At 38.3% G+C, this 16393-nt stretch overlaps 1 protein-coding gene across 3 annotated transcripts in view; it reads right to left on the reverse strand.

Moving 5' to 3' along the window:
* Positions 1-226: 226 nt before the first annotated feature.
* Positions 227-16393, reverse strand: part of LOC310732095 (semaphorin-7A) — a 44131-nt gene continuing 27964 nt past the window's right edge. For all 3 annotated transcript variants that reach the window (XM_083552391.1, XM_083552390.1, XM_083552389.1), the window contains exons 9-14: positions 14564-14672; positions 14284-14479; positions 8821-8936; positions 7525-7667; positions 5195-5241; positions 227-3703 (exon numbers count right to left, since the gene is read on the reverse strand). In XM_083552391.1, coding sequence (XP_083408517.1) covers positions 3363-3703; positions 5195-5241; positions 7525-7667; positions 8821-8936; positions 14284-14479; positions 14564-14672 — 952 coding nt within the window. In that variant the 3' untranslated portion in view covers positions 227-3362. The remainder of the gene's footprint in view (positions 3704-5194; positions 5242-7524; positions 7668-8820; positions 8937-14283; positions 14480-14563; positions 14673-16393) is intronic.

Consider the following 16393-nt stretch of genomic DNA (forward strand, 5'->3'; position numbering starts at 1 on the left):
CATATTTGATTTGGCACATGTTTTACGCTGGATGCCCTTCCTAACGCAACCCTCCCCATTTACCCGGGCTTGGGACCGGCACTAAGAGTGCACTGGCTTGTGCCCCCCTAATGGCTGGGTTAATAATATAATTTGTATAATATACGTATGTATTTTATAGTTGTATTTATATGTATAGTTATTTAGTTCAAAATGATGGTACATATATTAAGACCAGAGTTTAGCGCGTGGTTATGGATTTTAATGATCGAGTGAAAAACCGACTGACAAACAGAACAACATGACTCAACACAACAGAAAAGACACAAGACATAGAAGACATGGACAGTGCTGAAGAAGAAAAAGAGATTACTTTAGGCTGTATTTTAAATACAGTAACGTGACAAACAGCAAAACAAACTAGACTAAGGTAACAAAAAAATACAAAGGATGACACCTGATTTGAACAAAGGATCCCTGGACAATCAAAAGACCCATATGGTGGCTTGTAGGTGCAAACACAGTCTTACATCTTCTCAATCCAATTGCACTAGTATACGCTAATAATAGCATTAGTCGGCTTCTTGCTCTTGATTGAGCCCTTTTTCAGCCTCAATTTAATTATTATTGATTGGGTCTCAAGTGGACACAAAAAAATCTTGTGTCTCTTCTTTCTCGTCCTCTTTCAAAATAATTTGGGACACTGTGTAGAACGCAAATAAAAACAGAATGCATTGATTAGCAAATTTTTTATACCAATGTTTTATTCACAATAGAACAAAGTAAACAGCTAGAATTTATTATCAGACACGAACAGGAACATTCCAGCATTAGCAGATTAGTGGCGCTGGGATTTGAACTTGTGACGTTCAGATCCAAAGTCCAATGTCTTAACCACTGAGTTAACTTCTCGGTAAAAGAAGAGTGGATGCTACACAGTGTTAAACGTGGCCATATCCCAACAATGACGTTGTGGGCATCACACAATTTGCTTGTTCAGTTCCTTCGATCAATCTCAAGTTGCTTCACTTCTCCACCCCTGCAATTTCTCTTCCTGATTCTGTGTCCCAGAAAATCAGTTCAAGTACTAAAAAACCAAGGTCAATCAGAATGACTTTGTCTTTACAAGATATCGGAAAAAGCGGTGGCTTTCTGTTTCTCGCACACACAACCCAACAGTGTAAAAAAATCCCGACCAAAACCAGTATCTATACTCCTACTCTATTTCCATTTAAATATCTTGTGCGTAATGACGCATATATGCATTTTCATTTCTGAGCTAAAAAGCAAGCTAGATTAGGACACTGTCTAATTGACATATAATTAAACTGCGATCAATTAGAAAAAGTTAAACGTGGTCTGATCGTGGCACATACTGAACAAGCATGTTAAAAAGGAATGCTTTTTTATTTATTTTTTCAAAGAGACAATGGAACGGAAAATAAAGCTTGGAAGATTTAGATTGACCTTTGGTCTCTCTAGTAAGTGGACATAGATGGTGCAGTTTGTACTTTTTGTGAGTAAACATGAAATTAATTGAATTGAAATGAAATACAGGTGTAACTACTCAGTATCAGTATGATTGTAAACGTCAAATTGCATGTTGGGAGTTGAAGTCGAGGGCGGCTATGTTTGAAATGCTGATTAGGAAGCACATTTTCAATCTGGTTCTGACCTGACAGTGTTACATTCTTTAAAATTGTGCAAACTCTATCCTGGGAGTTTTGTGAAATGATTCAAGTGGTGGTATCAAAATGTTTTTCGTGACTTTCGTGACGTTTTTCGGTGCTGCCCACGTGCGTCTCCAATTCCATCCTGGGGAGCAAGTTAGAACATAAAAAAAAAATTCTGTGTGAAAGTGGGCAAATCTGCTATAGGGACGTTTGACATTGACATACATTTGACATCGTTTAAGAGCGGAAAAGAGAGATCAGGAAGACCTTCGACAAGTTCAACCAAGGGGACTATTATGAAGAGGATAGTGTATAAATGTAGATACATAAAGTACTTTCTTTGTATACAGAGCCGGTCTTGAAAACTTTCTGATACCACCTCGTTATCATTTATGGATTATTTCCTTGTACGCAATCTGCTATTAATGAAGATATTTCCCATCCAGAACCTCTCAGTCTACACATGGAGAATTCATGTAACAATATTTCTATCAAAGTCTATTAAAAAAAACCCTAACAAATACAATTATTAATAAATAATGAACAATTGTGAAAGAGAAACTGTGCAAATGTTGTTAGTAGTTAAGAATAAGGATGTGGGAGCTCAGAAGTTGAAGCTTTGGGTTCCTGAAGTTTTAGAAGGTTGGGGGTTTAAGCAGTAGTATTGCCAAGCTGCCACTCTTGAGCAAGCCCCTAACCCCAGCTTCCTGAATAATCTCTGGGATATGCGAAGTAACGAATTGCACTGTGCTGTAAAGTATGTTTGACAAATTAAGGGCTCTTCATATTTTCTAATAGTTTATATTATTATATAGTTTATATATTAATAAATATCTGAATGTTAAAGTACACTGTTCAGTGCAGCTTTGGGTGAAACCATAATACCTAAAAAATTGCATGAGTTCACAGTTTTGCGGTAGATCGTAATCATATTTTTGCTTATAAGCTCATACAGTGAAGCAATCGCTTCACCACTCCCTGTCTGCACAAACCCAAATTAAGCAACACAAGTTTTTTCTCTAAGACGAACGATCTCAACACAGGAATGCAGTCTCAGTGTTCGGCGTGCTCGTGTTATTGTATGCCTTCTGCTCCTAGGTTATTATTTAGGTTTTGGGTTTAACTGTACGTGAAAAACTCCACGAACCAGGCATAACTTTATTGTCACCAATCAGGCATATCATCATGACAACCTGCCTAATATTGTGTTGGTCCACTTTTGCTGACAAAACAGTCCTGACCCATTCTGCATTAACAGCATGAACTTCTTCAGCAGTTGGATCGGATCACACGGACCAGCCTTCACTCCTACATGAAAACACCAATGGTTCACCACTGTTCCTTCCTTGGAGCACTTTTGATAGATACTGACCACTGCAGACCAGGAACATCCCACAAGAGCTGCAGTTTTGGAGATGCTCTGACCCAGACGTCCAGACATCACAATTTGTCAGACTCGCTCAAATCCTTACGCTCGCCCATTTTTCCTGCTTCTAAAATCAACTTTAAGGACAAAAATGTTCACTTGCTCCTTAATAAATAAATCCCACCCACTAAAAGGTGCCATGATGAAGAGATCATCATTGTTCTTCACCTGTCTTAATGTTATAATGTTGTGCCGGATCAGTGTATATGCACTAATGAGAATGAAACCGTGTTAGCATAAGATCAGGTTTGGAAAACACTGCATGGCACTACATCCAGACAACACTAGTAGATCACATAGATCAGGAGCAGAAAGCAGGCTAAAGCTGCGTGACTTGTCCTGGTGTCCGAGCCAGAGTTCATCTGCAGCTCCAGACTAACGATAGTCCTGCTGTAGTCGTTCTCTGAGGCGATGCAGTAATACTTTCCTACGTCCTTTTCGCTCATTCTGTCGATCACCAAAAAGCAGTTCTCCTCATCTGAGACACACTCCATTTGCCTGTCCTCGTGTTCCCAAACATATGAGGCATGATGGGAATCCTTGGGGCATTTATAGTAGAATTTTGAGTCTTGAGGAATGATGTAAAGATTGTCGAACCTCAAGAAATCACTTCTCTGGCTCACTTCTGTGGGTAAAGAAAAAAGCCGATTCACAATATTAAACTCTATTTAAAAATTAAACCATACCATAACATTATCCTCCTCCATAGACATGAATGATAAACATCCCATGACTGAATCTTGGGCAAAAGAATTGTTTGTTTCTGCACATGTGAGGAAACCAGCCATCCTACGCATCACATGACCAGATTCAGCGCTGATACAGCAACGTTGGCAGAAGCGCAGACATTTTTATTATCTCCAATACATATTTTTGATTAATGAATAAAAGGAAAATTGCAGTGAAAATGTTTGATTTTTTTTTTTTTGTACGGAATAAATAAACTTTCCATGATTTGTTATGCCATGTTGTTTTTAAGTCAGTCTGCTGATTAACATGCAGCAGGAAGTGGGTGTGGGTGTTTGTGGGTTTGTGTGTCTGTCACACATAGACTGACCGGTGGTAAATGATGTGTGTGTGTGTGTGTGTGCCGTAATGGATTTCTGCTGCATGAAGACAATGAAACCAGTATTTATCTATAAATAAAGCAGATCTTTACGAGGACCTGAGGATTGAACTGAAGAATAGAACACACAAAAGGAGGGAATTCTGGGCTCGTTTCTACAAATTCCTTCAGATCTGACTATTGATTATGCAATTTAAAGTATAAAATCGTAGATGTACTGGGCAAATCTCTTAAGTATTCAATTTCTGTCTTTCAATCAGACTCATTGCTACAGGTGTATACACTCATGTAGCCATGCGATCTGCATTTTTCAACAGTTGCTCAGTAGCTCCTAGTTTTATAACCACAAATGGCTGTAAAAGACTGTAGAAAGATCATTACTCATAATCTTACATTCCAGTGCTCATGTTCATTCTCATGTTCTGTATTGTTTAAAGACTATAATCATACTCTTGATGTCACCCAAATAAGGATGAGTTTCATTTTTGAGTCTTGCTCATCAGGGATAAATACACATTGTTAACCTTAACTCTTAAAATTCTGTAAAGCTGCTTTGAGACAATGTCTGAGGTGAAAAGTGCTATAGAAATAAACTTGGTGCTTGGTGAAATGCAGAAGAATGTTACCTGCATGACTGCCTAGTGCCTACTGTATTGTTTAATTGAGGAGGTGTAATGGCATAGGATTGTTTTTCAGGGACTGGGCTAAGAACCTTACTTCCAGTGACTGGGAAATCTTTAGGGGAAGTTTGGGGAAGGTTTTTTTCTATTACAATATGCATATACCCAGTGTATACAAGAGCCATAAACACATGGTTGGAAGAATGGTGGCCACAAAAGCATGATTTGGTGCGAAAGAACTTGACTGGCCCACAAAAAGCCATGACCTCATCCCCATCAACCCTACTTGTTGCACAAATTACGAAAATAGTGCAGCACATGGGTTTGAGTTCAGTTTAGGGGACACACACACACACACACACACACACACACACACACACACACACACACACACACACACACACACACACACACACACACACACACCTACCTTTACATTTCGAGTGATATCCATCGGTTACATTTTGTATTCCCAATCTATGAAAAACAAAAAGAACAAAAAGTAAGATTTCTATATAATAATTAAAAGATTTTTAAAATGCGCTATTTGTATATACAATCATTGGAGTTTTCTGTTTCTGTGTGTAACCATCGAAAGGTGTATAAAAGGTTCTCTGTTTCCTCTTCTTTCAAAGCGAGAGGAAATAGATGCAATGTGTATAGAAATAGAATGTTATTTCACTGAAGTTTACTGAAGAATGTGCAGGAGGGCTGCAAGTTTAATTGTGTGTGTGTGTGGGTGTGTGTGTGTTTGTGGGCAAGGGGTGTAATGTGTGTGTTTGGCTGAGTGTGTGAGAGGTGTGAATTAAGAGAATAAGTAACTGTTGTTAGCTAAACCAAAAATAAAGTTCTGACTTCCAGACAAAGTGCATTTGATTTGGACCGGAACGTGAAATAATAAAACATCACCAGTACATCTATCTGTAATATTCACTCATTGGTATCTTTTCAAATCACTAGATCATCTTTCACTTATCAGATTATTATCCTTTCTTCATCACATTCATTCCTCTCACTAGATTATCTTTGACACATTATCTGAGTTTTTCCATTTCAAGTTATCTTGAATGGGTTCTCATAAAAGCTTTGATGGTTTTCAAAACTTATCAACCTTGTAAAGACACTTTCCTCTGACAGGAAGGAAATAGTTTCAGGGGTTGCACCGAAAATACTATATACTGGAACAAAACACCACCATCAGACCACATTCGGAAGTCAATATTTGCATTTTCAGGAGAATTATGGGATGCAGTAAGACGCTCACTTTCCCAATGCAAATATCTTTTTCTTAGGGTATTAACTTATCAAGAAAAACAAAAAGAAAAGTTCTCAGAGACACTGTCATATGTGTTACATATGGTGTCTTGCAATTCTTGGAAATAGCAGTCAGTGGTGGTTCTACCTTCCTTATATTTGCTGGTCAGCGTGTGGGGAAACTCACACATTCTCAGGCTTGCAACAGAATGCTCACGCCATGTTCTTAACTGTTATTAATGTAAAGGTTAAAGCTTTTTGCATTATTTATAATATCACGTGCAACAAAATTGTTTGTTGGAAATGCTAATGTTGCATCAAAATGAGATCAGGCTGCAACTGAAGCGATGGTGCAACATCATAAAACAAAAAGACTAATGACATTTAACACCATATGCTACTTCTGCATACAGTGTGTTGAAGTGCCCAACCCAACTTCTGAACTATGAGTCGTATGTGCTGTACGTGTTATAATAACCTCCACTTTAGATTTTGTAGTGTGTTTACAGAGATTTGTGCTCATTCAGCCACAAGGGCATGTGTAAAGTCAGGTAATGATACAGGTAAGCTGTCTGAGTTATGCCTTTCATAAAAACAAAAAAGTGCTATAATTCCTCCTAACTAGAGTTTAGGCTGATGGTATGGTATGCTAAAGTCTGCAACTAGGTGCTGCAACCAGTGTGCAATCACTCTGGAAAGGGGGGCCGGATAATGCTGTGAATGTGAAGGTAAATGTAGGAGGCCTGGAGTGCAGTCAGCGTTCCAATTTCTCCCAAAAGGGTTGAAGTCAGAGCTCTATAGAAGGTCATTCAAGATCTTCCACTTCAACCCATGTAAAGCATATCTTCATGGAGCTGGCTTTGTGCAAAGGAGCATTATCATGCTGGAACAGGTTTAAGTTCTGTAGTTTAATTGCATGAAAAATGTCGTATTACTGCATCCAAAAATGTCCTATACAACTGTTTGCCTCCTAACTTATGGCAAAAGTTTGGGGACCAACCAAATATGGGTGGAAAAGTCAGCTGTCCCAATACTTTTTTGTGTAATGGGGTGGAATATATCAGACAGCACTCAACATTTTGACGTGTTAGAAGCAGGAAAAATGGGCGAGTGTAAGGATTTGAGCGAGTTTGACAATTTGTGAGGTCTAGACGTCTGGGTCAGAGCATCTCCAGAACTGCAGCTCTTGTGGGATGTTCCTGGTCTGCAGTGGTGAACTGGCGACAGGGTTGTGGGTGGCCGAGGCTCATTGATGCATGTAAGGAACAAAGACTGGACCATGTGGTCCGATCCAACAGACGAGCTACTGTAGCTCAAACTGCTGAAGAAGGTAATGCTGTTGATGATTGATGGGTCACAACTGACAATATTAGGCAGGTGGTCATGTTATGCCTGATCGGTTGCCATAAAGTTAGCCTGATCACGGTGTATATATTTATATATATATGTATATAATTGCTTAGTGTAATTTACTTTTCCAGGATGTGAACAGATTAAAGTATGTACCTTATATTTGAACACTCGTGCATATGCCACCTGCAGTACGGGTCTCGGGCCATTGCACACAATTCGCAGGTTTCCCCGTACATGCTGCAGTTGTCCAGTTTTATCTGGATGACTTCAGTGCTGGAGCTCACAAAAAGCTTTTTCTAGAGAATGAACAAAAATATGTAGACAGAAATCAAATGTCTCTACTCTAACAGTGTGGCATGGGGTAGTGAGGGATCAAATGCTCGAAATTGTATCTATTAATAATAAGAAAGAAATCCTTAAAGAGTATTGTTTTGGCTTTTTGAGCTCGTTTCAGGTTGGCCTTCATAAAATAAATGCATTTTACAAACGGTTTGTAACTAATCAGATCTTCTGAATAATTCATCGATCTGGAAAGGAGCACATCCCGAGACTCCCATGCCACTGTCTGATTGTTTAGGGAAATTCCTGCAGTTGCACATGAAAATGAAATCATGATAATGAGTAAGATGTTACAGATGTCTGGGTTTGCAAAACTTTTTGACGGTATCAACGTTTAATAGAGCAACACTGTCTCTCGTTTCTCTGGTGTTTGTTCAGTTGCTTGCCATCTCAAAACTGAACTTCTGCAACTCATTTCTGCCTCTGAATGACATTCAATCTGCAACTGATCTGCAACTTGTCTTACTAGGTTCTCCCATACCACCCCACGGCTATGATAAAAAAAAAAAAATACACTGATACTTGCCAAAAACATTCCAGCAACCCCAAACCACACAGCACTTATTTCATCCCACACAACATCATACTCCCTTCATCCTCTAACACTGGTCCCACCATTTCTCAGGATTGGAGAAAGATATGCTCCACATGCTTCTCTATTCTAGCACTGAGGTGATGGACAGAACGTCCACTTGATATCAACGGCTGAGTCTCTAGCAGTCTTAAAACCCACCATTTGAAGTGGTTCTTAAATTAGCTCGTCTGCCTATTTTTTATCTCTCACCATAGTTTTCGACTAATGTATTGTGAGTCAGTGTCTAAATAATCCAGGATTAGACTTAGTACACAGCACTTTTGTGAGTCACTCTGGATAAGCTCATCCGCCGGATGCCGTAAATGTACTTTAATCATTTGTTTAAGTCTTGTGAAATTTTTTGACCAAGAAAATTATTGTCTATGATACAACCTAGGTCAACAAAAAAATCTTAAAACCATCACTCTTCAACATCTGATGCCAGCGTGAGTAAATTTCCTCCAGCTGACAGTGTTCACGTAAGTCTCTTTTGATTGTATCATCGCTACTGTAGTTTAATATCAAAGCCCACTTACATTTACACTGTCGAGCAGCATGGTGTAGATGTGTGTCCTGGTATTAAAGGGCTTGTACTCTGCGATGATGAAAGGTTTACCATCCTGCTCCAGGATTTTGTGCACTTTGCCACACTCTAAGGAGAGAAAACATATTACAGATTTATTTGCTTTAATATATTCACTCTTGTTTATACATTATAGGTGGACACATTTATGTACTTTAAATGTATATTTAGTTTTGTAAAGCTGCTTAGTGACAGTATTTGTTGTATAAAGTACATCATAAAAAAACGTGAAATTCTCTATTTTTCTATATCAAATGAATAATTAGCAGTCAAATCAGCAGCTTATCTGAGATGTCTGATTTTATATCGTCATACCGCCCCCCACAAAGTCAACTTCAATACAGAAAAAGAGGCTGGGGAGGGAATGAATGTTACAGCTGCTGTAATTTAAGTGATAACATGAACCAACGTTTTATGAACATTCCATTCCATTACATAAACAATACAATAAAAAAATGCATTAAATAAATACAAATGCTAAGCATTGATGTATAATCAAGAAACTCTTTTGAACTCAAAACTCACTCCACTTGATGTGGTAGTCGGCTACATCACACCACTATATCACTGATTATTTTTCTATGATTTCAAAACCCCCCCACTCACTCACTCACCCACACACACACACACACACACACACACACACACACACACACACACCACCAGGGTATTATTCATTACACATTTTCCACTCACAGTGATTTTACCCTTATAAGTGATTAATATTCTATGTTTCACCTCTTTGGAAATTCTGATGAATTCATTCATGACGGGATTTTTTATTTTTTTGCAGTGGGTGTTTACTGTCTCCTTGTTTTATGTTGTCCCTTTTTATTTGCACTAAATGTTTCACAGTTGCACTTTGGATTGTTTTTATTTCGGAAGTTTTCTGTACTTTGTGTTCCTCTTTGCTCATTTACGTTGACTGATGTACATGTAGCACATTGGTCCTGGTTTCATTTAATTTTCTACTGCATTGTATATAGTTTAAATGACACAAAAAACCCACTTGACTTAAAAAGACTAGAGGGGAAAGGTGACTACATGTTAGGGGCTTTATTTAGGGGCGTAGGTGATACATGACTAACCAACCGTGGGTTTATTCAAGGTAAAGAGCACCTAGAGCCCCAATATTTTCTACTTACACACTTCCTACAGAACTCTTAACCTTTGACGCATTAAATGCCTTTTAAGCTTCAATATGCCACCTTTTGATAATACTAGGCACGAATCGTGTTGCTTGAAAGATGTTTTTATCCAAAAGTCCACTGAAGTAACACTGACTATATCATATGGACCATTAAAAACCACATTTTACAGACATCAACAAGCTTCTACTGCCTTATTAGCTAAATCCATTAATAAATCCATTAATATTAATGTTAAACCCTAAATAATATCCACACTTTTTTTCAGTTTTTACTGTAAGGAAATGTTTATATAACATGTATGGAAATAGTAGTAAGTGAGAAGTTCATTTTGGATATTGTTTGTTGTATAATGAAAGGTGTGGGCTGTTATAGGAAAGCTTTTAACATGGTGGTGATGCAACTTAACAGAAAGCATGATGTCTGTTACCACCCTTAATTTGAATTATTTTTCCAGAAACTGAATATCCTGATTTTACCCCATATTAATTTCAGAAGTACTGTCTTGTTCAACGTCACATAAAATGACAGATGGAACACTGATGTTGAAACCAAAATAGGATCTTGAAAATTAGCTGATGCATGAACTTTAGTAATGCTGTTTTCTTTTAAAGGAAAAGGTCACGTGCAACTGTAACCATCTGATTGCGCAGCATATTTAATGGGTAACGGTGTCAATATTTGGTGTCAGAGTGTAGCACAATCTAAGCAAGAACATCTAAAGATACTGATATATGGAGGGAAAAAAACAAGGAGGAACTCCACATCATTTAGTCATTTGTGCTCATCATAAGCACATTTCATTTGTTGCTTTGTTCAAATTGCAAATGCTTTAGTACATTAAATTAATCGATTGTGTAAATTTTTCGATTGTTGAAGTGTCTGCTGTTTCCTACATTATCAGTTGTTGGTCATGTTGATCAAAATATATTAAACTGGTTACACCTGATTTTTTTTTTTTATATCAAGAAATCTGACAACACGACTAAACATTTAAATGGTGTTGTTCGTAAACAATGACAGAGTGACTTTTCATTCTAATGGGAATGAGATGTTCATTGACACAAATACTTACTTTTAAGAGATGAACTGAGGATTTTGAGAAAAGTACAGACTTTTCCAAGAAACCCAATGTATTGTGCTGTTTGTACACATTGTTTTGAGAAATGCACTCACTGGTTTGCAAATATTAAGGATGATTTGAGAAAACACTCCAAAGCAACTGAGAAAAATATAATTAGGCTGCCAAGAGTGTGACTGAATAAAAATTATGTGTGATTTACGGGTAAAATATCAGACTCAGTATACTCCCAGTGTTTTATAGATGTCGTCATTCTTTGGCAAGTATAAATATTATTTTTCCAATCTTAAAAATACAGGCGCCCATATTTGTAGCTTTGTTGTTATCAGCAAAGGTGTATTTTTTGTTTATTTAGTGTGCATATCTGACCTTAAAATCTTTTCATTACTTTACAATGCTTTTGGAATACTTTTTTGGAAAAAGACATTATTATTATTATTATTATTATTATTATTGCCTGTAAATTCAATATTGAATTTATATGTCATATGTAAATTCTTTGCCCAGCAAGTAAAAACGTTGAACGTCTGCTCAGAAAAGTAAAAATTTCCAGTACCACCAAGCTGCCACTGCTGGGCCCCTGAGCAAGGCCCCTAGCCATCAAACTGTTCAGCTACATCTCGCTCAAAAAAGCGTCTGAGATATGCCATAAAAGTAAAAGTAAATGCAGTGTCTCAAGCATCTCACCTTTCCCATCGCCTGTTCACCTGCAGCTAATTACGAGTCGTGATACACACAGAAGAGTTCACTAGTATAATTTGTACAAAAGTAACCCCTTCTCATTTTCAACTTATCCTGGTCAGCTCTTTTATGTCCTTCTCTTAGTTTCCTTTTAAAACATCTCAGTAGGTGATTAAGCAATTGCTTCTATTGAGATGTGTGAAATTTCATGTTTTCCTAGGATATTCTCCATGACCTGAACCAGATAAACTGATTGAATGACAAACATCAGGAGATTGCAATTCACACTTTGCAGGATGCGTGTGTCTAAAGTGAATTTTCATATTTTGCTCTCTGTAAGAGCTACATACCAAAATATAGCTATAAGGTTTCAAGGTCTACAGCGGAAGTAACATAATATGCTGTAAAATTTGATATATATTCCGGAAAAGTGCATACTCCAAATTTCACAGCACTTTCAATTCTCATTTATACAACTGAGCAGGTGAGGGATACAGGCCTTGCTCAAGGGCTCAGAAGTGGCAGCTTGGTGGTGCTGGGATTTGAACTCATGACCTTCTGATTAGAAGCCCAATGTCTTAACTACTGATTTACCACTAGCACTTACATAATCAGTTCAAATGTGCTGCTCAAAGTTTAACCCCATGCAGACTCTTTCTTTAACATCAAAGTATGCTAATAACAGGAGTTTTATTTATGTCTACACCCAGACACACCCATCAGAAGAGTTCGACAAGCATTTATATACTATATTTTAACCCTTTTCACTAAGAATATAAGATATTCATTCATCGTTCATTTTCTCCCGCTTATCCGTAATTCGGGTCGCGGGGGCAGCAGTCTAGCAGGCCCCTGCCTTTGACTGCTGCCCAATCCTCACAGCACCGTCCCTTACGGTCCCTCCTGCAGGTGGTGAGCCCACGGGAAGGCGGCCCCACGTCACTCCGACGTCACGGACCTTGATATTTCCCTCGTAAGGGACCCCTAGCGCATAGAGGGTTAAGGGCTTTGCTCAAGGGCCCAAGAGTGGCAGCCTGGCGATACCGGGGCTTGAACCCCAGACCTTCCGATCGGCAACCCAGCGCCTTAGCCGCTGGAGCCACCACTCCCCCTATAGAGACGGGTGTATAAGATATAATTCTCCAAATATTTTGGTTATACTTCTGGTTAATGCAACATGCAATTTTAAGAAGCAGGAAATGTTTAAAAGGGTTGAAGTCTACTGTTCCGCATTACTTTATACAGTATTTGTTCCAAACACAGTATCAGTTATCAGTAACTCACAGCCTACTCCCACACCCCAGTCTGCTGTTTGTCATTTAATTAAAAAGTAAAAAAAAAAAAGATTAAAAAAAGATGACATTTCTCACATCACTATTTAAGTACACAACAATTTTCCTCTTCCTCTTTTTGTTGAAAAAGGAAACGTGTTTTTTTTTTTTTTTTTTTGCGTAAGCGAGTTAACAATTTTCCGTCTTCTGAATAACCCTAGAGATCTAGACATTTTGTCAACTAATGTTTTAAAAGTCCCCAATACCTGATTTATGATGCATAAGTACAATCTCAGTAGGGGAAGAACAAGGGCTAAAGTCATTGTATTCTTGTAAATCTTTTCAAGCCATTGTCCTGTGGCACTGTGGCGATTCTGAGCCAGAACGGAAATGGTAGATGGTACAAATGGCTAAAAACTATTTGCATTCAAGTCATTACTGAACACAATCTTCAATACGAGACAACAGGTTTTTATTTAGCTATAATGAAAAGACAGAAATGACCGTGCGGCTCATACTGCAGTAAAAAAAAGTTCCTGTTTTACTGTACATCCTCACTATCCAGTATCACTCATACAAAAAAATAACTTCCCTTTGAGTCTGGGTCTGACCCTACTCATTATAAATGTCTTTATATCAGGAGTTTATGTATTTATTCTGAAAGATATAATTGAATTGAACAGTTAAACTGACCTGTTTTTGTCTTGTATAAAGTGTTACCTTGTCTCACCTACATGATGATTTGTGGATGGCGAACACACTCCACTCTAGGCTATATTTAAATTAGAAACCAATGATATCGGGTGTGGTTGCAGATTTCTTTACAACTAATAAATATAGAAAGTTACATATCTCTAAAAAAAAGATATTTCCTGCTGTATATCTGAACCATTCAGGATAAATAGTATTATAGTTACATCCACAATTACAGAAATCTGTTCACAGTGAGAAAAGTCGTGTGGCGTGCATCTGGCATAAGAGTGATTTATTTGTCCAACAATGTGCATGGAAAAGAGCTATTTCAGTCCTGAGGTCATTCTCAGACATGAGTTAAAGCCACATTCTATATCCCCTTCGACACCAATGACACATAACATGCATTGTGTCCAGAAGTCAATGAGGCTGGTCCAAATCCACCCCTGTTCTTACATTACATGAGTCATGTAATACTTGCTTACAGTCACGTTTCTGTAAAACTATTGTTTTTCGGCTAAACAGAACTCTCACCAGCTTACCTAGACTCATGAGGAGGACATCATGATGTCCATTTTCCATATTATTGCTCTTCACTCTGTCGACCTGCAGGTGTGTGTAGTGATGGTGTTTGAACATCAGAGGGTCCCGTGTAGGTTTAATCCACTGCTTCATTTCAGGACGACGTTCCATGAATCTCAGAAAGGTTGTCGGCAGCGCCTGGCTGTCATGTACACACTGTAACACACAGTTTAAACTTATTTAAGCTCGGTGCAGAGATAAAGTTTGTGAAGTAAAGTTTGTGTTTTACTGAAAGTGTACCTCTCCAGGAGTCGGTGAAGAAAAAGAGTCAGAGTCAGATGTGAATTTGTTGCTATTGAAGACGTGAAGGATGTCGGACATGGTGTAAACACACAGTGCTGTCAGGTTGCTATTGGAGAGAGACAGGGATGCAAATGTCACCATTCTAGCCACACACACACACACACACACACACACACACACACACACACACACACACACACACACACACACACACACACACACACACACACACACACACACAGTTTCTCAGTATCTAAGGGAATAGAAACTGCTGAAGGAAAAAAAAGCACAGCAACACAGCACATGATATGACTATTTGACTATGTTAAGCCCCTCATTAAAAAATCTAATCTGGATCCAAGCACGCTATCGAATTACAGACCAATTTCAAATCTCCCATTTATGTCTAAGATTTTAGAAAAGATTGTCGCTGCCCAGCTATGTAACCACTTGCAGGAGAACAATATCTTTGAAGAGTTTCAGTCAGGTTTTAGGCCCCATCATAGCACAGAAACTGCTCTAGTTAAAATCACTAACGACCTGTTTTTAGCTTCAGACCAAGGCTACATCTCCCTATTAGTTTTACTAGATCTTAGTGCTGCGTTCGACACTATAGATCATGATCTTCTCCTCGATCGCTTACAATATTACATCGGTATTCAGGGACAGGCATTAAGCTGGTTTAAATCCTACCTGTCCAATCGTTACCATTTCGTAGATTTAAATGGAGAGCTATCCAGGATAATGCTAGTAAATTATGGCGTGCCACAAGGGTCAGTTCTGGGACCCCTGCTTTTTACAATATACATGCTTCCATTAGGAAATATTATTAGAAGGCATGGAATTAGCTTCCATTGTTATGCTGATGATACCCAGCTATATATTTCATCCAAACCAGGCGATACAGCTCAATTAGCTCGCATAACTGAGTGTGTTGAAGAAATAAGAGATTGGATGACCCATAACTTTCTGCTATTAAATTCGGATAAAACGGAGATTTTGCTCATCGGCCCAAAAAATAGTACACAGAAGCTCCAGCATCTCAGCCTGCATTTAGACGGTTGTTCTGTAACTACTAGTTCAACGGTAAAAGACCTGGGAGTTATTTTAGACAGCAACTTATCTTTTAAAAATCACATCAATCAAGTTACAAAAACAGCCTTCTTTCACCTTAGAAATATGTTATCTATATCTGATGCAGAGAAGCTCGTCCATGCGTTTATGACCTCTAGAATAGACTACTGTAATGCATTACTAGGTAGATGTCCTGCATCATTAATAAACAAGCTTCAGTTAGTTCAGAATGCAGCAGCAAGAGTTCTTACTAGGTCAAGAAAATACGATCATATAACCCCAATCTTATCGTCCCTACATTGGCTTCCTATTAAGTTTCGAATAGACTACAAACTACTGCTACTCACTTATAAAGCACTAAATGGTTTGGCTCCCATGTATCTATCCAGTCTCTTAACACGCTACAATCCGCCACGCTCCCTGAGATCTCAAAACTCTGGGCTTCTAGTAGTTCCTAGAATAGCAAAGTCCACTAAAGGCGGTAGAGCATTTTCACATTTAGCTCCTAAACTCTGGAATAGTCTTCCTGACAGTGTTCGGGGTTCAGATACACTCTCCCAGTTTAAGTGCAGATTAAAAACATATCTTTTTAGCAAAGCCTACACATAACACACATCACACACATCACATCATAACCTTGTGCTCCAGAACATCTGATCACATGCACATTATAAACTTGTGCTGTTAATATCATGAACAGCAGCTACGCTAATTCCTCTCCACTGCTTCTCTTTCTCTCCCCATCCCGAGGCA

This window comes from Silurus aristotelis (genome assembly GCF_946808225.1).
Source record: "Silurus aristotelis genome assembly, chromosome: 10".
Taxonomy (NCBI): Eukaryota; Metazoa; Chordata; class Actinopteri; order Siluriformes; family Siluridae; genus Silurus; species Silurus aristotelis.